The 26,427-nt window shown below is 41.2% G+C and overlaps 1 protein-coding gene across 3 annotated transcripts in view; it reads left to right on the top strand.

Moving 5' to 3' along the window:
• The window catches only part of EPHB1 (EPH receptor B1), a 754,401-nt gene that overhangs the window by 593,438 nt on the left and 134,536 nt on the right, over positions 1-26,427 (top strand). For all 3 annotated transcript variants that reach the window (XM_069213561.1, XM_069213563.1, XM_069213562.1), the window contains exons 8-12: positions 1,276-1,384; positions 5,999-6,063; positions 13,062-13,184; positions 15,196-15,443; positions 25,635-25,850. In XM_069213561.1, the coding sequence (XP_069069662.1) occupies positions 1,276-1,384; positions 5,999-6,063; positions 13,062-13,184; positions 15,196-15,443; positions 25,635-25,850 (761 nt within the window). The remainder of the gene's footprint in view (positions 1-1,275; positions 1,385-5,998; positions 6,064-13,061; positions 13,185-15,195; positions 15,444-25,634; positions 25,851-26,427) is intronic.

Raw genomic sequence — 26,427 nt, 5'->3', positions numbered from 1 at the left:
AGTAAGGATTTGAGTACTCGATTTTTCAAGTGAACGTTCTTCCTTGATCTGACAAAGGATGGCTTCCCCTCTCTGCCATCAATGAATTTCATGTTTCTGCCTCAGCGGATTAAAAATATTGTATCTGATATCTTCACCTGCTGTTTGCACCAGAGGTGCGCATTGCCCCAGACCTGTTTTCTGGAGTATGCCATGTCACTCCAGCTAGGTCCCTTACACTTCCAATTGTAAGAAGATATGTCCACTCCCTCCCACCCTAAAATAGAATAGCAAATCATAGAGAATACACAACTGCTTCCATACGTAACTATTGGAGTATGCCACATCTATTATAGAGAGGGAAATTGTGTTGAAATGGCAGAGAAAATATCTTTATATCTAGTTTGGTATATTGACGTGGGCCTTGGATCTCTTGCTGACCCTGTCATTGAGGGTGAATGTGTAGCTTTTCGTTCACAAGAAAGGGTAACGGGGAACCCAATAGGATTGATATAATTTTACCAAATGCATGGCACAAGACAAACACAAGTCCAAAATAACTAACAATCACTGTGCACCACTGCATGAAAGTCAGCAATGCTGCTTTGCATAAATGGGGAAAAATGTGTGTGACTCTTGGAAAAATGTGATGCATAGCGATGGTGTAATTAGCCACAAGGACACAACAGCCTACGGGTAAATCATGTAAAACGTGTAATGTTGTGGCAATTAGTTTTATGCATGGAGATTGTTTGCATCTGGTTTCATTTGGCATTTGGACCTCATGCAAAGTCAGTTCATGCTATTTTATTGGATCTATCTTTTGCATGAACACTTATGCTTTTTTGGTCCTGCCCAGTTACATCCTCTTTTTGTAGATTAACTGTGGCCTGGTGCTTTGCTACATGTGTTCTGGCACTTGCACATAGTGATTTTTGAACAGTATTACTGTGCGATATTTTTGTTTATTTGTATCTGTGCACCTAAATTAATCGGTACTTCTGTTTTCACCAGTTTGCGCTACAAAGTACCTATATGCTTTGTGAAAATGACGGCTGACGCACTTAGTAAATGTGAGCCAACAGGTGTTAATAAGAAAAAATAAAATAAAAGTGCTTCATACATGTGTCTGACACCTTCCATTCGGTGACTTCATGCGATCTCTGAATCTGCCACGGTAAATTAAAAAAACAGCAATATACATATTGTGCAGATCCTCAGAATAAATCCAAATCCACAATTCTTTGTTTACTCTCTGTGCTTCCGTCCTTTGACACTTCTCTCTTTCTCTTACAGAGGACTACACATCAGAGTTGAGGGAGCAGCTGCCGCTTATTGCAGGATCAGCAGCTGCTGGTGTGGTCTTTATAGTCTCACTGGTAGCCATCTACATCGTCTGCAGCAGGTTGGTTCTAGTCGGATAAATGATGTAACGCCATTTCAAAAGACAAACACAGCATCTGTCAGTTGCATGCATCCATCCTTCTGAGTGACACCAGTACCTCAGCCAGTGTCATTCTTCTACTTCCTCTATGGGAGATGAGGATCATCCTGGTCTCATGGAGGCTTGAATGATGTTCCTGAGGCCAAAACTGGTAGACATTGACTACAGAATGTGATAAGGCCTGGGCAAAATATTTTGCAGAATTGTGCACGCTCAGGATGTGCCGGTGAAGGAGTTTTATACAATTTAACAGATTCACTAAATGTTTAGGGAAACTGTTCAGCCTCGCAGAATTCTGTGAACTTTCACAGTTTTTGAGCTATATCAGGAACATTTTGGCATTTGGGAGTAGTTCACAAACCACCATGAAATGGAAGCATATTCCCAAAATTTCAGGTTTAAGGGCTCTGATGCCTTTTTCATGGTCGCTAAATTCCAGAAGACTGTAACTGTTTCACTACCACATTCCAGATACATAAAAATGGGTTCAGGCCTAATTATGATTGCATTAAACTAAATGCATCTTTTGTGCACTGTTGGATTGACCTTTTATTCGCTGACAGAACTGTTATCACAAGCCACTGATCTCTGTGTTTTACACAAGTTGCTGAAGTGACAACATTTGGTAACACTCAGTAAAAAAGTGCTAGATGGAAGGCTTGAATTGATCTCAACCAGTGGGCCATTATTATTTGGTCTGTCTGTGTCACTGCACATAGGGTCTAACCATATCCAAAGTGCAACATCTCTTCAAGCTCACAGGACATCTAACCATCTGTTCATTTTCCTAGTTGTGATTAGTGCTTATATTGTCTTTTTTTAATTGAGCGAAGAGAGCAGCAACATCACATATATAAATCATGCACAAAAAAAGAAATTTACGAACACTTGGTAAAGTACAACAGTGCCTAAAGTGCGGATCAATACACAAAACATCATTGCACAGACAGAATATACCGTACAGAGCAAACACCAATAGCACCATCATCCTCCCTATGACACCCTCAACATATGGTATTGGCAGTTACGTAAATATCAGCACCATAATCCATGTATGAAAAACAATCAACTGCATCATTTATATAGCATAGTTAATGAACCATCACAAGCCATAAAGAGTCTCATATTCTGGCTGAGGGGCAGCACCTAAAGTTAAAACAGCTAACCTTGCCCCAGAGCCAGGGACTAAACAAAAAGAAATACTGATGTTGAAGTGCAAACAGTATCAATGTTAAATTGCAAACAGTGCCCAAAGAAACAAGAACAAATCTGCCTGATCGTCTGTAACGCCAATCGAAGAGGCTCTATTTCTAGCTATTAAAGTGCGAACAGTGTCTATTAAAGTGCAAACAGTGCCCATGAAGGAAACAATCTCTAGCAATGGCTTAGCCTATATAGCTTACTCTGCACTGCAGGAACTGAAGCGTGAAAAACCACCTAGATTGCCTCATATTTTCATACAGCCCCTACCCTTTTGGCAAAGGCCCCTTCAGAAGCTTGGGTCCTTTTCATTTTGGTGAACCACTGGTGAAATTACCGGGCTGCTGATGTTTTCAGGCCTGCAAAATCAGGGAGCGGATACTGCAACCGCAATTGACATAAAATACTGTTGGTACTTTTGCAAACGGCACAGCTCATTCGAAAACCCAAAAAGCATTAACATCGGGGTCAGGAAAATCTCAGTCTGGGCACTGTACTTATTTGCATTGAAGACTTTGCACCAGAATTGCTGAAGGCTAGGGCAGTCGAAGAAAACATGGATCCATCCACCACACCCCATGGCAGAAAACCTAAAGCGCTGATTGGACACTGAAGAATACATCTTACGAAGCCATGGGGTGTATAATATGCCAACCATCATGATAGAAAAGCCATAAGGGTAAAATTGGCTGCTCTTAAAGATCTGTACCCAACCTCGCTAAGAAATTTCCATTTCTGACTACTAAATCTACAATTTGTTTGCTGGGAAATTTTCTGCAGTAGTTCAGGACGTAATTATTGCCACTGTTGTCATCTGTCTGTATTGGAAATTGACATACTGTAGCAGATCCCGTGTTGTCGCAACTTGACTGAAAGAATGTTTGCGTAAACATAGCATCCAAAGCATAAGCTATCAACAATTCAAACTTAAATAAACATCTCCTAAAATAAATTTGGCTTACACCGAATCACACGTTCAAACACTTACCCACAGTTATGCTTGGATTGAAACTGGAAAGTTACATTAACCTAGTACTGATGTATGTGTGCACTTAGTTTGGTTGGGTTTTTGATTCAATACTGATGGAAATTTTTCTAGTGAGATAGTTATTTTAGTCTGTATTGTTGGTAGTTTTTTTTATTTTATTTTATGTATTTATCTACGTTCTTTTTACACAGCGTCACTTCACCAATTTATATCAGCGTGATTTACATGTAACATTAACTGCTTGTACCAGATAAGTTTACAACTATTATTATATATTGTGGACTATGTTTTTGGAAAGATGTTTTTGCAGTCTGTATTTTTTCACATCATGAAAAAAGAGAAGCTTGGTAGAAACTGTATCAGGAGATGCTCAAACAAAAGCAAAGTAGCTTGACCACTGTAATTCCCATCATCCTGGCTGAATATGACCCCAGTTATGAGTGGTGTGGTGCTCTTACGTCCACAGTTCACCAGTGCAGGAACACTGAACCTGTTCTAGCAGGTGCAGGTCTGCACCCAGTAAAGTTACTTTGCATTCTTCAGCAGGAGCTGCAGGTAAAGGCACAGAACAGCCCCATACACAACTGTCTACCTTGTTAATTATTGAATTCCCCAACCCTCCCCAGGGACAGAAGAGTCTGACCTTCAACTGACACCTGTTACCCACATTGCCCCTCACACTTCCATTCAGCACGTGCTCCGATTAGATGATAAATGTGTAAAAAAAAAATACAGCATCTAGGATGTCGACAGTGCAGGAAATGAGGGGATTCGACCGGATCCTGGTTACGACAGGTATTTCTGAGCGGGGTCTGGATCCGACATCGGGACACAATTCAGCAGTGCTCAGATATTGTGTCCATAAAAAAGGCCTGATTTAAAGGTCCATCAGCTGAATCACATTGGCGAGGAGCCATTTGTAGCTTATCATTTAGATGCCAGTGCAAAAGAGGGAAATAAAAGCCCATAAGTTGCTATTGCTTCACAAGCACTTAAGAGATACTATGATTTGGAGGCAGATTTTTGACTTTGTTCACTCCCTTTGCCTGCTCCCAATGTAAGAGATGTACATAAACTGTAAGAATCGGCACTTACTAATTTATGTTTTAATGATTTATTTTACAGTGCTACTCATTCCAGTGAACGGTGTCAGAGCACTTTACATCAGACACACAGAGACAATAAAGCATACAAGTGTGTAAATCAGTGTACAAAAAATGTTACTTAGGCCAATGTTGGTTTTCAGGTGTAGGAGTCACATAGTGTCCTACCCTGTAGAGATTGCATGCATGGCCTGGAGAAACATAAATTCAGGATTTAAACGTTTTGCAGTCAGTGGGGTTGTCTGTACTAATAAGAATGTATGGCTACCCAAATAAACTCTTCCTTGCAAACGTAGAATAACAACGGATTGAGAGAAAAAAACATAAGAACTGAATCCCATGACATGCAGTATGCATACAGTTCCTTGAGGCTGACTCGCAGCTCATTGGGCTACAATAAAAGGATTGCAGTTTATAAACTCAGAGTACTAAAAAGGATATCTCTGTCCAAAGCAGTAACCCACATTAACCAATCCATAAACAATACAAATATGTGATCTGCCTCTTACAGTATGTGCTTCGCAGCAGGCACATTAACCTTCTTAAGTATTTTATGAGCCAACACTGGGCAAATCGTACAACTCTCCAGAGCAGCTGCATTAAGTCTCAGATTTTTTATAATCCCCTGGAAATTGGTGGGCACACGAAGATGTCTGCAGCAGGTGTATTAACCCTGTAAGGTATTTCATAATGCATCCTCCTTGTGACCAATTAAGTCAGAGCAGATTTGCTGTCACATTTGTTTTTGTTTCCAAATTCTTTGCAGTAGGTCTTTTTTAAATGTATAAATTGGCTGTCAGAGTCTGAGTTTCATCACTCGCACGTCGTAACTCTATCCCTTCTCCTCTGTCGCATGTTGACCCCCAAATTGTGGGTTCCTGGGGTAAACATAATCCAATATAAGCAGTAGAAGTCTGTGCAGAAAACACTTGGTAACCCCTGTTTCAAATGATTATTCCCCATCACGAAAGGAGGAATTAGTGTATAGATTTGTTAATTTCAACCCACTATACAGTGTACTAAGAGATAAAGGCCCCCGGTGTGTCTATAGCGAGGCAGAGAGGAACTGGTAAGTTATTGCTTCTCCTGTAGTGTGTCTCACTATCCAAGAATGTTTACTGCACCGAGTTAGTCCCAGATTAAACGCTGCGTGAACGGTGAACTCTCTGTCCCTAAATGCTACAAAAAATCGATAAATGAATAGCGCATCAGTAGTGTCGAGTGAAAGAATGCTTTGCGTTTCCTGCCCCACTCCGTGACCACATCTTGTCTTTTCTCTTTCAGAAAGCGAACCTATAGCAAGGAGGCGGTGTACAGTGACAAGCTGCAGCACTACAGCACTGGGCGAGGTACAACTGCAACCCGCTTCTCTTCCTCAGCCAGGCCACGTCGTTGGAGCCTTTCAGACTCATGCCATGTGTCAGTGCTAAAACGGGGGCCGAGAGTTTGCACCTGTTTTAGCGCTTTCTTTCATGGGATGGAGTCCAAATTGCACTTCTTCAGGTTTTTGAAGAAATATTTACAACCTGCTTGTGCCCGAGTAAAACCTGTTCAAGGGGTAACAACACATTTAAAGAGTTTTAAAAGTGCCTACGTCATACTCCATTACTTACCCGGAAGGTCATAGTTCAGGTTAATATTATTTCCACTGAGGTGTTTTTGTCAACTTCCATTGCCTTATTTGTATAAACTAGCCTGCTAGTGCTCACCTACAGCCCTACCCTCCTCCAAATAAGTGGTACTCCAGCACTGAGAAGGACACACTGTGTTACCCTGCAACACAGTGAGATGTCTGAGTGAAAGGCCTGAGACAGGACACACTGTGTGCCACAGCAACATCTGTGAGGTGCCTGAGTTAGAGGTCTGAGACGGGACACAATGTGTGCCCTGCAACACCAGTGGGATATCTAAGAGACCTGGCCTGATACCGGACACAATGTGTGTCCCTGTGCAACACCAGTGAGGTGTCTGCGTGACGGGCCTGAGACCGGACACAGTGTGCGCCCTGCAACACCAGTGAGGTGTGTGAGAGAGAGGTCTGAGACCGGATACACTGTGTGCCACAGCAACATCTGTGAGGTGTCTGAGTGAGAGGTCTGAGACTGGACACAATGTGTGCCCTGCAACACCAGTGAGGTGCACGAGTGAGAGGCCTGAGACCGAACACATTGTGTTCTCCTGCAACACCAGTGAGATGTCTGATTGGGAGGCCTGAGACCAGGCAAAGTGTGTCCCCTGCAACACCAGTGAGATGTCTCAGTGAGAGGCCTGAGATTGAACACACTGTGTGCCCCTCCAACATCAGTGAGGTGTCTGAGTGAGAGGCCTTAGACCGGGCACACTGTGTGCCCCGTCAACACCAGTTAGTTTAGGTGTCTGAGTGAGCGGCCTGAGACACAATGTGTGCCCCTGTAACACCAGTGAGATGTCTGAGTGAGAGGCCTGAGACTGGGCACACTGTGTGCCACTGCAATACCAGTGAGGTGTCAGCCTCTCGCTGAGCGAGAGGCCCGAGACCAGACACACTGTGTTTACCTACAATATCATTTAGGTGTCTGAGTGAGAGGCCTGCGATGCACTGTGTGCCCTGCAACACCAGTGGGATGTCTGAGTGAGAGGCCTGAGACGGGAACACTCTGTGCCCCTGAAGCACCAGTGAGGTGTCTGAGTGAGAGGCCTGAGACGGGAACACTGTGCCCCTGAAGCACCAGTGAGGTGTCTGAGTGAGAGGCCTGAGACACACTGTGTGCCCTCCAACAGCAGTGAGTTGTCTGAGTGGGCGGCCTGAGACTGAACCCACACAGCTTGCCACTGCAAAACCAGTGAGATGCCCCAATCTGCTAACCTACCTACTGTGGAATCAGAGTACATCTGAGGGTCAGAGCTTCACACTACAGCAAGGACATCTCACCTTCCAGATACTGATCAAATGAGTGCAAGTTTTGTTTAGAATATGCTCTAGCAAAAACATACCACAGCCAGTGCCTACAAGAGATACGTAAGCGCCACCTCAGTGTAGGTTATTGTAGCCAAAAGTTTCACACTTTCTTCTCCCACCACGTACAGGTAGTGAAGTCCGCAGTGTACTCAGTGTGGAACTGGCCTGTCGGGCACTCTGAGACTGACAAGTGGGCCAACTTGAAACGGTGTGTGTGTGGATCATTTTTGTGGTCTCCTGGGCTGTGACGGCACCAAAGAACTGTCCACACAATGGGCCTTTGACACTTCACCATCTGGTAGTGCCAGAGTGTCCGACATGTTAGACCAAACCTGCTTGTACTCTTCTCTCTTTGCTCTTTTCAGAACGAGACCTTTACACTGCCTTGTTGTTGCACAACAGTTGTTACCAGCAACATATGATGCTATTTTATTATTTTAAATAATGCACTTATTTATTTTTTGAAACGTAGAAAAGCATTTTTGTAAGAATGAGCCGTGTACCCTGCGGTATTGTTGCACAACATTTGTTACCAGCAGCACATGTTTTTTTTTTTAATACTGCGCTTATTTATTGAAAAGTGTAAATGAGCAATGCTTATCACAGTGCATAGCTAAACAATATAAAGAGTTTGGTGCACAGCATAAGCAAGCGTAGGGTTAGTGGCGTAGGCCCTCTCCACTGCTCTGGTAAAACACCTCCGAGTGGTCTACAGTAGCTCTGCTGTTCTACATGTGGGCATAGGCCTGACACTTCAAATGCTTACGTAATACGTTTTGTCATGTACACTCCTGGAGCCACGGAAACCACCCGAGATGGCCTAACGTGTGGTCTACAAAGGTCCCCTCTCAGATGATATCTTTCTCAGTTTCCGTTTTCCTATCAGTCAGTGAGCCCTCCCTGAGCCTTGCAATCCTCGGATAAGCCAGGTGATATCCTGAGTAATTCTCTGTGAATGATTTGTGGGCTGGGATGATCTCACAGAGTGTGTTGGTGATCTATTGAAGGCTTTCACAGAAGGGCCTGTCATGCATCTCCGATGAGCTTCTGAGCGATCTAAAGGGCCGTCCACCCACTCCAGCATTAACATAAGGAAGAACACCCCCTCCCTCGACTGCTCTCTCCCAAAGGAGATCTGTGAACTGAGTACAAAAGTGATCTGTAACCAAGGAATCTGTTGTCCCACAGACACATTACCGTACAGTGAGGTGCGTGAGGGATTGATCGATACTAGCAATGACTTTCAGTGTCAGAGTATAAAGATGATATGTGCGGGGTGAGACAGGGAGGAGTGAATGAGAGCTGAAATAAAAACTACTATCTGCTCATCACTATGAGTGGTGGATCTGCCTAGAAGAGTACTCCAACACGTAATTTACTAATCTCAAGAGTCCGTCCATACACTCACCCTCTGTCTTTCCTTCTGTTTTCCATCAACCCCTCCTTTCTTCCTTGTCATCTTTCATCAGTCCTTTGCTGTTTCCTCCGTGGCTTATTTCCTTCACCTGCTTATTCATTCTTACCTAGCCCCCTCGCTACATCCCACCCTTCACCCCTCTGTACTGGTCAAGCTTCCTTCCCCTTTCCTCCTGTATTCCTCCTTTTCTCACCTTCCGTTTTCTCTATCTCCTTCCTTCCTTTATAATTTCTTTGTTTTTCTACCTTCCTTTGAGCCATTTCTTTCTCCTTTATACTTCTTCGCTTCTACGTTCTTTTTCATAAATCCTTTCCTTGGACAGTGTTCTTTCCTCACTATAATCCTCACATTTTCCTTTCTTTCTTTCTGTGTTTCTCCTTTTTAGGGCGAGCGCATAAGCGTTTTGACCTGTTGTAAGCTTTGTGGGCTTTTAACCACACCCACCTAATGCCAGTCATTTTCACTTGTTTGTGGGCTTGCACTTCAGAAATCCCTGGATGTCACTGGTAATTGCTGTTCATTTGTCCTGCCTTTAAGCAGTTTTGTTACCCCCTTGCAAACTGACCCTGTTACATGGATAATTGCATGATTGCCGATATACTTCAGTGTGGGTGAATTCTTTTTTTCTTTTGTCTCGCTCCTTCGTGCTCCATGGCAGTCCTTGCCCTCACAGCACTCACAGCTCCAACAGCACAAACTCCATCACTGGTATTGGAGCTCTGGCAATATTGTTAACACTGCTACCCAATCAGTCATTTATTTTGGATCCCCCTTCACACTCCCTAGCTTTCCCACTTATAATTGATAAATGCTTTACTAAAAAAAACATAAATCTGCTATGCGGCTGTCCCAGCACAGCTAGAGAAACAATGCTACAATATACACTGCATTTGGGGAAAAGTTGCCCCATAATGCTTTGCAAGCATTCTATTTCAAAACATTGCTGCCCATAACTCAGCTTGTGGTGGTCCTAGGACAATGGGACCACCTTCAAAATGTTAAGCTTGACACTCTCTTTCTGTTTAGGCTATCTCTGGGTGTCCATACTAGGTTACTGGAGACCCCAAAATAATAACCCCTCCCTCCATTCATTGTCTTTAATCTCTTTCTTGAACTTTTGTTTTATATCTGAGAGTAGTTATTGTTTCAAAGAGATTGGTTGTAATATTGTTGTAGTAATTCTGTTAGCTTTGATTATATATAATGTATTATGTGTGCTAGAGGCTAAATATATGTTATACTGCTTCACTTTTAACTATATTTTTCATGTGGTTATGTTCTCAAGGGGCTAACTCTATGGTAAAATAACTATGTTTCTTATGAAATATATTTTCGTTGTGACCTAGGGGCTGTCTGAGTATCATAGTCTAATGCCAAATGTTTATTTATAATAAAGGTTTTTATTGGGTTCATATGATAATTGTATATGTTTTCTTAATCTCTTCTTATTGCCTTTCTGACCATGATTCAGGCCAACTTAACATCCTTATTACAATTTGACTTTTTCAACACTCCTAATATGTTTGGTTGACCCTTCTAGTTCATTTCTCTCGTTATTCCTCCGTGGTTGTCTTGTTTTGCCAGTCAGCAACTCAGCAACTCTGATGGTGGGTCGGTGAAAATGGCATACTATTGGAATTAGCATGGCAGATTTAAATGAGGATGCTAAATAGCAACATTTTCATTTTTGGCTGCAAATAGAGGAAGAAGGAACATGGAAGTGCTTTTGTTATAAGAAGGGCCACTGGAATTATGTGGCAGGAAAAGACAAAATTATCAGGCCGGGTTGACCAATTAATGTGGCAAAAAAAGTCCAGTTTTGAATTTACAACGCCAGTAGCTCTAACTCGAGCAAATGCGAGAACCATTGTATTGCAAATGCTTGTTTCAGTTCCTTTCTGACTGTGTCTAGTGTCCCATCCTCTCCGTCTCTCTTTCTCCTTAGATCTTTTCCTCACTTTCCTTCTAACCCATCTCTGTGCGCATCCTTCGTGCTTCCTCCTTACCGCCCTTCCCTCTTCTTTTTATCTTGAAAGCATATTTTACCTTTTGATAAACATCATGGCTTCCCTTTTTGCACATTTGTATCTGTCCTTTGCATCATTCCTCCTCTTTCCAGTTCGCCCCCATTTAGCTCTTGTATTTTCCCTGCTACGTTGTCTTTCTCTTTGTCCGTGTGGGGTGCCCTCACACTTCTGCTACCTTCTATTTTTGCACCTTGCGCTCCCTTTTACCTGTGACCTCCAATCTGTGAAATCTGTCGTGTGATAAACGTGGCGATCCAGACTGAGGCCCATATTTATACTTTTTTAGCGCCGCATTTGCGCCGTTTTTTGACGCAAAATCGGAGCAAACTTACAAAATACAATTGTATTTTGTAAGTTAGGGCTGCTTTTGTTTAAAAAAATGAAGCAAATGCGGTGCTAAAAAGCATAAATATGGGACTGAGTTTTGTAGATTTTCTCTGCTCGCAGGTTCTTTATGACACCCATAAGTAATGGCTTCTTTTTGATTTGAGCACCACGCTGCCAGGTGTTCTCAGTCTGTCAGTTTAAGCAATGTGCCCACATTAAAGGGATCGATTGAAAAGGTAACACGGTTGTTGGTGGAGAACAGCCACCAAAGAAAAACAAGATAAGGAAAAAAAGACATTTAAAAAACAAAAAGTAGTGCGGGCAGAGAGAGAAAATTGCACTGACGGACAGAAAAAAAGAAAAAAATCAAAAAGTATGTTTAATAAAAAAAGTAAATTAAATAAAGTAGAACCAGCATAAAAATGTTGAATTAACTCATACATTGGAGTAAAGAAATTCAGAGTGCGAAATGAAGGGATGAAAGAGCAGGTAAAGGAATGGTAAATACAAGTGGAAAACAAACATATTGCTGGAAAGAAAGACTAACGAAAAATCAGGTATAAACACAAAAAGAATGTGTGAGAAGTATTGAAATAATAATGAAGTGGAGAGGATGAAGGAGGGTTGTGAAAGACTAAAACAGTGGAAGGGGAAGGGAGCAACAAAAACAGACTGGAAGACAGGGGAAGTGCAAGGATAGAGAGAATAAGGCAGATTGTAAGGGGATGTGAAAGACGCAGAAAGGTTGAAGAATAAATATGAAAGTAATTGAAAGAAATTTTAAAAGTAAGGGTGATTTTGAGCGGTAAACTTTTCATTTTACATAAGTTAACAAAAATGAAGGTGGGAAAGGAGGAAGAAGCACTAAATTTTCCAAAAAGAAAGGAAAAGGGAAAAGAGGAAGAAAGAAAGAAAGGAAAGAAAGAAAGAAGAAAATAAAAGAGTAAGGTGGGAAAGGAGGAGAGAGCACTGAAGTTAAGAAAGAATAACACTGGTTTCACAGAGAGGCTTGAGGGCCAAGGAGCCTGAGAGACAATATGAACACGGCGGAGGAAGGTGTGAAAAGAAGGAAGAGAAGAGATGCTCCGGAAAAAGGGAAAGTGGAAGTCAAGGGGTAAGCAGGATTAGAGGAATAGCAGTGTATGATAGAAAGTCGAAAACTTGGATACTCGAAAAGCAAAAGGTGGAGAGAAGAGAGTTCAAAGCAGGAAGTAGGCAGGCAAGGGCAGAAATGTGAAGGAGAGAGTGCTTGCCGGGTGTCTTTTTTCTGTCCCACAGTGCACTCTCACAGACCGTCTGACCGCTTCGCATTTCTTCTGAATCATTTAAAAGACGAAGCGCTGGGGAACCGGGACCCGTGGTGAGCGAATTTAAAAGAATGTGATAGTAAATAATCTCATCAGTGGGAGATTCTTACAAAGTGATGCTTCACATAGGAAAAGACACAGAGACTGTGGAGGGAGGTTTCTATGGGGGAATATAACTATACCTGAAAGTCTGCACCGCCAAGACACGAGAACTACGGGGAACAATATTGTTGTAGGGGGTTTAATATGAAACGTTAGCGAGGTTGTCAACATTCTCTGGACTGACGCCCCCACTTTTCACCTTTCTCCTACCTCACCCCGACCCGAGCAGGGTCACCAGGAATGAAGATCTACATTGACCCCTTCACATATGAGGACCCCAATGAGGCCGTGCGTGAGTTTGCTAAGGAGATTGACGTCTCTTTCGTCAAGATCGAAGAAGTAATTGGAGCAGGTGTGTACCATCCCTTATACAAACGTTACCGCCACCCTTCTCGGGGCTCTCCAGTCGCTGTCATATTGTACCTTCATTAATGTAATCCAGGGGTCTGCCTTACACCCACCTTCGCACCTGCCACTCGCACCCCTTACATGCTTCAGTCGTTAATCTTTGATCTTCAATCCACGCGAAAATTCAATTTTTAAGCCACACTACAATCTTTCAATTCTTTACCCACAGCACCAAAGTGATGTTCTTTTCTTCCACACTCAAATCCTGCACCCACGCCGAAGGCCTCTCACTATTCAGCCACTCTGTAACCTCACACCATATACCTTGAATCCTCCAGTGGCACCATAGACAGTAATTGTCCAACACATCATGGCCATGACAAATTTCACAAACACTGCATTGTCTACATCCTCCAGCGATACTATACCTTTCAAAGGCACTCCTCCGCTTCACACCCTCTGGACTTCTTGTTATTTTGCTCTTCTTGTACCTGATGCCTCAGTGTTCCTCCACCCACTAGTTCCACCCTTTCTCTCCATATCACGTAGCCCATTTTCCTCATAACAGCTTTCTTCTTTCCCTATATCCTGTACCTAAGCTTTCTTTATTCCTCACATTCTTTAGTTCTTCAAATTCCTTCCACTATCTTCACAGACCTTCCCCTTTTCCTGTTCCTGTTGTTCTGTATCAGCTTTGACTTCTTGAAAGTATTTTGTCCCTTTCCCACCCCTTCCTTTCTCTCTCCTCCCAATTTTTTTCCCTCTCACACCTTCACACATCTTCAACCTATTTACGTTTTTGCTTCCTCCCTTCCTTTATCCTCTAATTTCTTCTCCTTTTCGCGCATCGCCTCATTCCTCCTAATATCCTTCACCCCACTCATCTTAGCTCCACTTTATCTCCTTTATCCTTCTCTTAACGATTACCGCATGTTCCTTCTTCCATGTTTAAATCCCACCCATTTCCCTCTCTTCTCTTTCTATCATTTACTTTTTTCAATTTTCGTTTCTTCACTTCCTCTGAATCTGTTCACCATCTCTCTGGCACCTCTGTGTCCTATAACGTCATGACCCCAACATTGTACTATTTGTATATCATTGATTTGTCTGTTTTGGACACATTTCTTCTTCAGATCTCTTCACTGTATTTGCCACTTCACTCCATCTTCAGATTTCTTCACTGTAGTTGCCACTTCACTCCATCAGTAAGTGTTGTCCTTACCTTAGCTACCTCACATTGTCACCTCTCTATGGAGTGCATAGCTAACGTGCAACCTTCTTTCACCATGTTCTCTTATATTGCAATCCAGATATAGACACATAATAACTTTCTAGACCAGTACTAACATTTCCACTGTACCCTGTGTAATAATAGATAATCCCACTGCTAAAGGTCCATGTGAAATAACCCAGGTTAGCGACATCTTTGGGGAAAACGTATTCGAAAATTTAGAGTGCTGAATCCTAAACTAAAAAAAAATCTCTTTAATAAAACTTTGTCTGTATTTCATTTCCAAATCCAGTGGAATTTACTTCCCACATATTTTAGGACTGAGTTCATATTATGTCTCCAGTTGTACCTAATTTGGAGACGTGATCAAGAGCTGGATTGGGTTTAGTATTAATGTTTTGTCGAGGGATATGTATTTTAAGTCGATATTTTGGTAGCTTGTCTTTGAGCGTATTTTTTCAAATACTTTTTTGCAGTTTGTTTTCACATGCTAATTCGCTCTTTGTGCTTAAGTTAATATAGCATTTTTTAATTGGTGCCTATATTAAAAGAGCAAATTAATGTGAAATAAAACATTATTATGTCCCTTGGAAGTTTTCTAACCCTGGTTTCGTTATTTGTGTGTACCACTTCCTATTGGATAGAACTTTGTGGGTTCTCTCCAATTACTCTGAATGTAAAATCATCAAAAACCTTGTGTCTCATCTATGTACTTCATGTGATCTCACTGAGATAATATGGCATGTGGAGTTTAAATTGCTATTCCCTTCCTCACTTTTTCCAGGGGAGTTTGGAGAAGTGTACAAGGGTCGATTGAAGCTTCCTGGAAAGCGAGAGATATCTGTTGCCATCAAGACCCTCAAAGCTGGCTACTCAGAGAAACAGAGAAGGGACTTCCTCAGTGAAGCAAGCATTATGGGTCAGTTTGACCACCCCAACATCATTCGGCTGGAGGGTGTGGTGACAAAGAGCCGCCCCGTAATGATCATCACTGAGTTCATGGAGAACGGTGCCCTAGATTCCTTTCTGCGGGTAAGCCCAGCCACATCTCATTGGTGAGGACGAAATTTCTAGTGGAGTAATTTGAATATGATCAGTGATATTGGGTGCTAAATACCCCAGTGCAGCTGCTGAAAGTATTGTAATGCCCAATTTACATATTGAAGCAAGTAATTGGGACTAGCAAGTGCAAACTGTTTTTTTTCTGTAACACCCCATAGAAGGAGAGGGGTGGCACAAGGCTGCAGCAAACTATCAGCAACAGAGGTTACTTGTTTTGGTACAGACTTATGCAGCTCACATGGAAACTGTGCAAAGGGACCGGGGGTGGGGGGTGACACCTCCATGACATGGGTTACTTTTGGCTCTGCTGTTTTGGCAATTCACCTTTCTCTTGGTACCCTTCATACGGGTAACACTCTGGGTTACTTCACCTGTACAGTATCTTCTCCTGAAGATCGTCTCTTTTCATCCTTCCCTCTTTCATCAGCCAGGAAGTTGTTTTGGTACCTCAGGCAGACATTCAGGTTGTCTAGCTAAATGTGCATAATTCAAACGATGCCCTCTTACATCTATGAGACTGGTTTTCAAGCAGACACCAGGCTTGGTTACACAGTAGTCCTTAGAGTTCTGTGCGAAGCACTCCTTTCCTTTATCAAGAAGAACACAAGACGGAATAAAGTGGGGTGGTTTGGAGCCCGCCTGTCTGTACATTTTCCAGACAGGAAAGAAAAATATACTGTTGTAAACTTTCAGAACAGGTTTGGGTTGTTTGTTTTTCAAGCGTCCTTCTCAGGCTGCTCTCCGGACACAGCCTTTGTGAGAAGTGATGGGCCTGAGTAGTCAGACTCAGCTTTACATGCCTTCCCTCATGACCTTGCCTCCTTTTGCTGCCATACGTTGACCCCAGTTTATGGGATCCCAGATTACTTTTTCATTTCCAGCACTGCAGCCAGTCATGTGACTGTATAAACCATCCATTTGACTTTCTAGAGTGAGACCAGGCTCTTAGTCAACCTTTGATTGGCTTGTAAGATTCCCAGTCAATCCTAGCACTCTAAACACAGCTTGCTCTATGCTCTTTTAATGCCGCACTTGTGCATGTGGTTACTTTGAGGCACCTAAGCCTCCTTTTGGCCTCTTTTTTTTGACTGATGGATTGATGAATACTGGATCATGGCCCGCACACAACCAAATAACTGAAGTAGTGGCACAACTAGTTCATGCCTTTCACCACAAACCACCAGCAGTTCCCCACCACTTCACCACAAGCACAACTAGTTGTCCACCGCCACTGAAACTTCATGGGAACCCTCAGCATACTTTGACAGCTCTGGACCCTTGCCATACAGTGCCAGCACTAGACCATCACCAGGATGTGCGATCCATTGATCCTCAGTATGGAGGTTTAGAATGGTGCTCTCAGCTTGCAGTGCTATCCCATGGACCTTAGCATGCAATAGCAGCACTGGACCCTCAACGTGCAGTGCCAGTTGTGGGCCTCACTCTCCAGAACTAACCATGGCCCTTGCATTACACGGGTTCATTAATTTCTTTTCATACTTGAAGAGGCCCCTGGAGTCCCACATTCAATTTTTAGATCATGAGAGCCCCTTTAAGATTCTGGCTCCATCCCTGTTTCCCTCATACCTCTAGATCTCATTAGTGCTGTTTTCACTCCAGAATGCTGCTATTATCATGTAAAAGGTATTAGTAAAGAATCCACCTCTCATGACTTCATGAGGTCTTCATGCTGCATGTTAAGATGAACCACATAGCTATTTCATTCAGTCTTACAGTTTGAAATTCCACTTTTTTGCACTTAATTTAGTTTTCTTGTCTCTCGCTGCAGGAGTGGTGAAGGCTAACAGCTGGGAATGTGTATGCAAGAGCTGTTGTGCAGAGGAAGTTACCTAGAGGATGGCTACGTGATAGCAGAATGAATGAACTATACTGATATAGGACGGCTCTGTGAATTTCACTTGGAGCTGCGATTGGAATAGATGTGTTAGAAAATACGTTTTTATCTTTTTTTTCTGGTGATAAGGTTCTTCAATTAATTTGATGAGAGGTTTTGAACATTGTGCAAGGTGGTCACCTTTCCTGCATGTTGAAAGGCTTTCTACTTGGTGATTGGCATTGCTGTGTAGTGTATGTCATTTTTGAAGAAAGACTGGTCTTGCTGCGAAGTCATTGGCCTTCTTCCGCGACAGTCAGCTTTTTAGGGACATTATCAAGCGTAGTAGTGAGGGTGTGGAATTGCAAAAATGCACTTGGTGGCCAACTTTGCTGTAAGATAGATTTGCTGTGGGGTGGACTGATTTGCAGAGAATTTGTTGGCTTTGTTGAAGATGTTAATTTAGATTGTGTTCCATAGTAAAGGTTGTTGACTTGCAAAGTATCAGCCTCCTACTGTGGATTCCTTGTATTTTGAGGTTTTTCTCAAAGAGTTCATGGCGTTTCCGGAGTTGTGGCTCTCTAGTTTGTTGTTGGGGTACTTTTGAAGTGATTCTGGAGTTAAGGGGAGCTGGATCAGTGATTTCTGTGTTAGTGAGATGGTGTCCTGGTGCTGCGTCTACTCTACCAGTCTTGTAGCAGTGTTTTGAATCACTTAGAGGTGGGCTGTCTGGACAGTCCAGGGTCTAGTAAGTTAACTTAGTGCCCAATTTAAAGTTTAATGGACAGAGTACTTCATCGCAAATGTGATGAAGTACTCTGTTCACCAAACCTTCTGCCCGCCTGACTCATTTAGGGACAGGAAGACCTCAAGTCATCCAATGAGCAAAGGGAAGCCTCCATCAGCAGCGTAGGAGCTGTGGAGGCATGGATGGACATTACACAATCTGCCTATTTAGAATGCAGGGTGTAATGCCTTTTTTACTGCTTGTGACCACCAGGAAAAACCTGGCCGAAAGAAAATGTTTAGGCTCCTGCACTTATATATACTAAGAAAGCAGGCATTTTGGATTAACTATTAGAAGAATAACTTGGTATTTCCAAAGATATTAAAGAGGGGGCTTTATTTTGGTAACAAGGAAACTAGGGACATGCCTAAGGGAATTCGTGACATGGCCACAGTCTGATGCCCCTGAAAAGCATATAGAATGAAACAGTCAGCTGCATAATGGACATTTAGCTGACACTATTTAAGTCCTGTTTGCACTTTATAGAAACCACCCCTGGGGGTGATTATGAAAATGCAGTGATCTGTCCACAATTTGAACAGATCATTAAGTTTCCAATTTTTTGCAAATTCAAGTCATACACAATTGCACTGCAATTTTTTCATAACGATGAATCATGTCACATAAAATAACACATAGAATTGTGAATGCAATTATAATTTAACTGATTCTTGGATCCTGAAAATCATGTACAATGCGGGAAGGGGAAGAAAGTAACTTAAAACATTATCTACAGTAACATAACACATAATCGAGAAAATAAAACTAATAATAACTAAATACAAACATAAAATAATAGGCAAACAAAATACACTTGCTGGCATAATTTATTGAATTGCTTTAACAATTTATACTATTGAGTCATCTGATTATTACTGGAGGGCTCTCTCATACATAAACAATATTACAGCATTCATATTAAAGTTTCAGATTTTAGGACAATGGAGATGTTACACTTTCTCAAAATTGCATTATTTGTTGTTGATAAAGCCATCGAAAGCCATCCCTTTAGGTCAGGGTTGACAGCACAGCTGTTGAGCTCCCTATGTAATCAACAGAAAAATCTTTACCTTGCACTTCAGAGAGAGTGGCTTTAGCTCTGCCCACATGTTGATCTTCCTCCCTACAGGATTTGACTGGGCAGTCGCTGTATTCTTCCACTGAAAAGGAGTGCTTGTATTGCAAAGATTATGCTCTATAGTATAGGCCTGGGTAGGTGATGGTGATAAGGCACGGCACACCATCACCAAGGATTATGGCTGTGGATCCAATTGGTTTATGGAGAAGTGCTTTGTCATATGGTATAGGTCTCATACTCTTATTATGAAATATGATGACAGTAGGTTTTAATTATTTATTGTGAAAAGGGTATGTTAAAACCAAAATTCAAAGACCTATATGTGTGGGTTGTTATAATGTTGTGTTAATGCTAATAGGCAATATGTCCTCATTTGGATTCCATTTCATTACCATAGTGGCCAAGGGTGGCAGTTAATCCCTCTTACAATCTCTCATACCCTTATTTTGGAATTTCTTTTTAGGCCTGGCTTGGCAGTGCAGTTGTCTGCCAGGGCTCATGTAATCACAAGAAGAAGAGCTGTAAATCATTGTAACAAGAGAGGGGCTCTGACTCTTTTTACGTGTTGATCTGATCTTCTCTACAACCATTTGATTGAAAAAAAGTTGTGCCAGTCCTCCAAAGTAGATTCCTTGATCATAACTGGTAGCACATTCTTAACTGAGACCCCAGGACATGTACTGTAGAAAGAGGTTTATTTTGATATAACTCCATAACCAATACAGTAGGAAGGGGTGATGCTGATAAACATTATAGGAGGGGGGCTTACCTAAAGTACTTGTCAAAAAACATACAAAGTAACTCTACCTTGTAAACTCCATAAAATTATGATATGACACGGTCTTACATTGTGAACTCTTTTTTCAACACCATGAGAAGGGACTTTACATTGTGAACTCAGACATATGCAGAAGGAACAGATTTTACATTGTTAACTCTGACGGATGTAATGATAATATGTTTTTTAATGTGAGCTGTGTGACAGTTGCACTAGGAAGGGGGTTTGCACTGTGAGCTAAATGACAGATACAATAGGAAGGGGCTTGACATTTTGAACGGTTTGACAACTGTAGTAGAAATTAGTTGTACATTGTCAACTCACTGGCAAATGGATAGCAAAGGATTTAGTAAATATATATCCTAGTGTAGGTCTTGTCGAAAAAATTGTTTGGTGTCTCCTGACAGAGAGTTAATGTCCATGTCAATGTATACTTTGAATCTGCCTAAATTGTTGGATAGGTGGGAACGACATTGTCTTGTTCATTCAAGGTAAAACCAAACCACAGGCTTGCTTTATTGATTGTGAAATGTGGTGACTAGGCAGTAGGCCTCTCATTTTTTTTATAAACAACTTCACAAAGCCTCTTGTTTCCAGTAGGCAGACGTAGGAGCATTGCTAGGTTTTATGCTTAAAGCTTGCTGGTGTGCACATATTATTACATAGTACTTCACAGATAACAGCAGCAGACTAAATTTATAGGTTAGTTGCCCACATGATAGTTAGAGCACATGATTTGCACCTGTTTAATCTGGTTGAACACTATACAGGGGGTTCTTATTTTTAATCCCATCTGAAATGTAAATATTTGCCATTTTGAGTTTAGTATTTAGTTGTGTACATTAAAGAATTGTTCCTTTTGAAAGAAAAAAGTATAGTTTGAGCATTGATTTACCGTGTGCCATTTACGTGTTGTCAGTTATGAGTTTCTAGACCAGAATATTTAATTGAATCATAGATTCATAGACTGCTCTGTCTCATTAACCTGAGAGTCAGGTTTTACATTTTGAACGCATTGTCAAATGCAATAGATGAGGTATTTGAATTGTGAGTTCTGGCAAATGCAAGAGGGAGGAGTTTCACATTGAACCCCCTGTGTCAACTACAAGATGAAGAACTTCCCCTTGTGTACTCCTTGAAGAAGAACATAAGGAGGGGTGTACAATATTTAACAATAAGAGACATTCTAACACAGGTCTGTGGCAGAATTAAAGTACTTTTTATTTTCAAAAGAAAAAACACTAGGCAATGATTTAATAGGAATGATTATGTTCCTTGTGGCATCCAGTAACATTTATTTAATCTTTTGCTTGCTGTAATTCATGCTTTTGGATTTTATTTTTTTAAACTACCTTGTTGATGATCAATTGTTGATACAACAAAGGTGTAGTAATTCTGGTCTTGCCCATAAGCTTTTGGAATGTCTTTCTTTAGTTGCATATTGGATGACCAATAACCTTTTGAAGTTGTATGTGAATAAAACAAAGGTGTTGGTTTTAGGGGATCATCTTTAGACTTCTCCCACTGTTTGGATGTCACTGCTTTTTTAGGTCACCCCCTGTACCTCCTACTTTTAAAACAATGTCGATGTTACTGTCAGTGCTGGTCTTCAGCTCACATGTCAATAGGATTTCTGAGATGTTACTCCTTCTTGAATAGCTTAAGGAAAACTCTTCCTTGCCTCCAAGTAGAATGGAGAAAGTTAGTGATCTAGGCAGCTGCCTCATCTTCTTTGGATTATAGGAATGCAGTTTTGCTTGGCTTACCTAAATATATTATCTGCCACCTTCAGACTGGGCAAAATGCAGCTGCCACATCTGTTGATTAAATTACTTTAGTACGCATCCTATTTAGACCTGTTCCAAAAGTTAGAAGTGAATAGGCAGATCTTAATTAAGACACGTTGCATGATACACAGGACACTTGCTGGTACTTGTCCTGAACATCTCAGCTCCCAGATTCAGTCCTACGTGCCCTCTCATATGCTGTGTTTCTTCTCTCATGCACTTTAAGCTGTGCCCATGTTCCATGCACCAGAACAGGCAGAAGCTCTTTCTTGGTTCAGGCACCCTTTTCCAGTATAACAGAGGTAAAAGACTCAACGTCCTAAGTTATCACTGACATTACTGACATTACAATGACCAAATTAATTCAGTAATTTTCATTACTTGCACATAGCATTTCATGCATTGTAGCATCTGAAATGTGTGCACAAATATAAATGCATTAGTACTTTAAAAGTTAATTTAATGGAAGACACCCACACACACACATATAGAGAGAGAATATTATAACATTTTCATTAATTTAGAGATAGACTTATTTGTTTTTGTTGGTATAATTTATTGAATAAAATGATATATTCAACATATGTTTGTTAGGGTAGGCATTCCCTATATTTTTTATTGTTTTAGCTATCATCAATTTGATAAAATATTTAAAATAAATGAGGAATATGAGGTATCCTATTTTTAAGGTAAATAAATTATTAAGATAATTCAGTATCTCAGATTTGGTAGGATTAGTGTTAGGGCAATGGTTACTTTTAGGATTTGGGTTAGTGTAGAATCAGTAGTGCTTACCAGCAAAGCTATGCAAAGTTACGCATATTTTGCACGTTTAAAATGAAGCAGTGTGGGTCACCTTCAGAAAGGTTTGCAGGTGGAATTAATTATCTTCCTATAGTTGTACTGTCCTCTTTCCTACTTTGACAACACTCCCTCTTTCCATACATCCACTTGTCGCCTTTATGTAGTAGTCCACTCCTGAAGAGCAGAGGGCCACCTCAAGATGCCTTATATCCCTAAATGATCTGAACGCACACACATTGGTGATTAGGTCCATAGTCTTCATGCCACAAATGACATGAATCCATATATATATATATATATATATATATATATATATATATATATATATATATATATACATACCTCATTGATGAAACAACAGCAGGTATACTTGTTCACCCCAAACCAAGACCTGGAAGATTTTATATGCTTCCCAAAATTCACAAAATGAACAATCCTGGCCGCCCCATCATCTCTGGCAATAATACGCCCACTGAGAGACTATCTTTATTCGTCGTCCTGCACCTTCAGCTGATTGTCCATGAACTTCCATCATTTGTTAAGGCCACCAGTCACTTTCTTCAGATTATTGAAAAATTAAACCAAACCAACACATGTTACATCATTATACACCAATATACCACATGATGATGGGCTTATGGCATTATCTGAAGCTCTTAATAAAAGAACTGTGAAAAAAACCATCAACAAAACGTGCTTACCAACTTTCCAAGAGTTATCCTTAAATTCAACAATTTTACCTTCAATAGTAAACACGTTTTGTAGATACAAGGGACATCCATGGCTCCTTCCTGTGCAAATATCTTCATGGGCAAACTGGAGGACTATGTACTTGCGAGTTCTAACATCAAACCGCTGGTATGGCTACGATACATTGATGACATATTTATAATATGGAATGCAGGAAGTAGAACACTGGAGCAATTTACAGCTTTTGTCAACAGTATCCATCCTACCATCAAATTCACTGGCAGCAATACTAAACCGAATAGTCATCTCCCTTTTCTGGATGTGTTACTCGCCATTCATGAACACACAATTATATCTGATCTGTACCACAAGCCTACAGATGCTCATTTGTATCTAAACTTGACTTCATTTCACCCACGCCACACTAAACTCAGCATCATCTACAGCCAAGCACTCAGCATAAGACACATCTGCAGCAATGAAGACACTTGTAAAGACCATCTACAGGAGCTTGTTAGCTTATATAAAAAGCGAGGCTATCCTCTGCATATCATTCTGCAACAATTTGACAAGTCTTTTCAGTTACCCAGGGAAGCACTTATTTTGGAATACCAACAGAAGAAACAAAAGTGACAGAATCTCATTTGTGGTTGACTATCATCCATCAGCCCCAACTACAGAAATATAATACAAACAACTTTCCCCTTGCTATCCACTTGTGAGAAATTGCTAAAGCTTTTTCCAAAACCGCCAGTCGTTGCTTACCGCAGAGCTCCCAATTTACGATCGCTTATTGTGAAAGCTGAACTTAAGCAAGCTGTAACAAATGCTGGAGTTCATTGCTGTGATTCTAAAAGATGCATCACATGTGAATACCTTTTACAAACATCATTAGTAACTAGCTCTGTTACAAGAAGGAATGATGGAATAAGACAGCATCTTACATTTCGCTCAACATGCATTATTTATGTGATTCAGTGCCAAAGTCAAAGCTGTAAAAAACAATATGTAAGCCAAACAGTGAATGACCTCCGAACACGATTCAGGAACCATAAATCAGCAATAATTAACAAGAACTTGACCAGCCTGTAGCCAATAATTTTAACCTTGTGGAACCTTTACTATTAGATTTGAAGATTTTCCCTGTGGAACATGTTTTAAAGGAAGAACTACTGGAAATCAGAGAAAATTTCTGGATGTACTGTTTAAAATCACTGCATCCAGATGGACTGAACATCACTGACAATAGCACTTGATTTCTGCATATCTGAAGAGTTCTCAGGACTTCATTGATTCCACATTCCAATTAGAATCTTCACTCATGATGCTTTTTGAAAATCCAGCAGTGTCAGCTGTACAGCCACTGAGCAAACCATCTTGTACTACCTGAGGAAGGCGGAAGCTGAAACATTGCAGTAGAAATATATTTTTGTTCTTTGGTGAGATCATCTGTTTGAGTCATTTTTTTCTTGGATATATATATATGTATGTATACATATATATATATAATAATAATATATATACAAACAGATATGATACACACCCACATACAAACATATATATGTATATATTTATGTTTTTTTCTAGATTGTGATTCTGGATTGTAGCTTGTAGAAGGCCCCAGGTGAGGCTTACTAAATGGTGGCTACAAATGGGGGAGGGGTGGACTTTTACAGTATCTCAAAGAAATCGCACATATCAGTTTACTTAGCATTGTCTTTTCGTAAGATACTCCATGGCAGCATTTTCTAAATGAGGAAGAAACACTAGACGGTAGTACCTGGAATATAGTAAATTATTTTGCAACATAGTTTGGGCAAGTTGTGCCCCAAACTTTGAGATTGGGCTGTAGCATTGTGAAATGCCTATGATTCACTACCCACATTTGAAAACTACTACCCCTGGCTTGCCACTTGCAAACACTGGCACTGCCTTTAAGACCCCAGGCCTCACAGGTGGCAAAATCAGTGCCAGGAGCACAATGGCGGCTTGTCCTTATGGACATCATTTGGGGCTCCGCTCACTTTGTTTTCTCACAGTTTTTTTATATTACAGTAATAGTGACTATTGCTTCATTATTCACTGTTAGTGTAATAGAAAATGGAGAACAACTAGCTGAAATATCATTTTTCTGGGCAGTTGAGGTATGTAAAAAAAGCTTTTAAATATATGTTGCGTGCATGCTGGTGAGTGATTGTGTGTTTACGTGCAAGTGTGTGTAAGTGTGTAAGCATGTGTGTTTGAGTGAAATTGAAGGTCAAAGGGTATGTGATGTCACTTTCGCTACCCCTGGCATTTTGGTGAATTGGCGTTCATGCTACCGACATCCTTCACTGCTGATGTGGTAAAGAAAGGGTCTTTGTTGGCATACTTCACTTAGCAGTTCTGTCTCTTCCAATGTAGCACAACGATGGCCAGTTCACCGGGATACAGCTGGTGGGAATGCTCAGGGGCATTGCTGCAGGCATGAAGTACCTCGCTGAAATGAACTATGTGCATCGGGATCTGGCCGCCCGCAACATCCTGGTCAACAGCAATTTGGTGTGCAAGGTGTCCGACTTCGGCCTCTCGCGATACTTGCAGGATGACACGTCAGATCCCACCTACACCAGTTCCTTGGTGAGTAGCAAGTTTATCTGTTTGTAAGTGGCTTTCTGCAAGTACATGGCTTGCAGAGACGAGGCTTTGTACAAACAAACCATGCCTCTTCATTTAATCCAATCTACAAAAGGGAGACAAGGAAGCGTACAGTGGAAGATAAGAACGTAAAAATAACTGAGACATTTCATTCTGGCTATTCAGTTCAGATTTCGTCCTATCTAGTGTCTCTCCAGTGAATGATGTTGCATGTTAGCCTCGAATTCCAACTACAGGAGACAGATGAATGTTTTTAAGAACACTATCACTAAATATACTCTTGTTAAATTGTGCAGAGAACTTAAAGTTTGAAAGTACTGGAGAAAGAAGTCAACACTGTGGTTTAAGTGGAAGGGATGTTTGATTCCCCAAGGAAAATTATATTTCACTCCACTACTGTGGCAGCATCTGGCTATCTTCAGAGGCGACTACTTTGCTATGGCGGAGGAGCGTCACCCCACCCCCATCAGCAGCAGCTGCATAACATTTACAACAGTACCATAATAAACTATGTTTATTATGGTTTTGTTGTGAAAGGGACAGGGCCATGGGACGTGAC

Source organism: Pleurodeles waltl, chromosome 11 (assembly GCF_031143425.1).
Source record: "Pleurodeles waltl isolate 20211129_DDA chromosome 11, aPleWal1.hap1.20221129, whole genome shotgun sequence".
Lineage (NCBI taxonomy): Eukaryota > Metazoa > Chordata > Amphibia > Caudata > Salamandridae > Pleurodeles > Pleurodeles waltl.
Note: the sequence above shows the minus strand (reverse complement) of the source record. Positions and strands in the feature narration are given on the sequence as shown.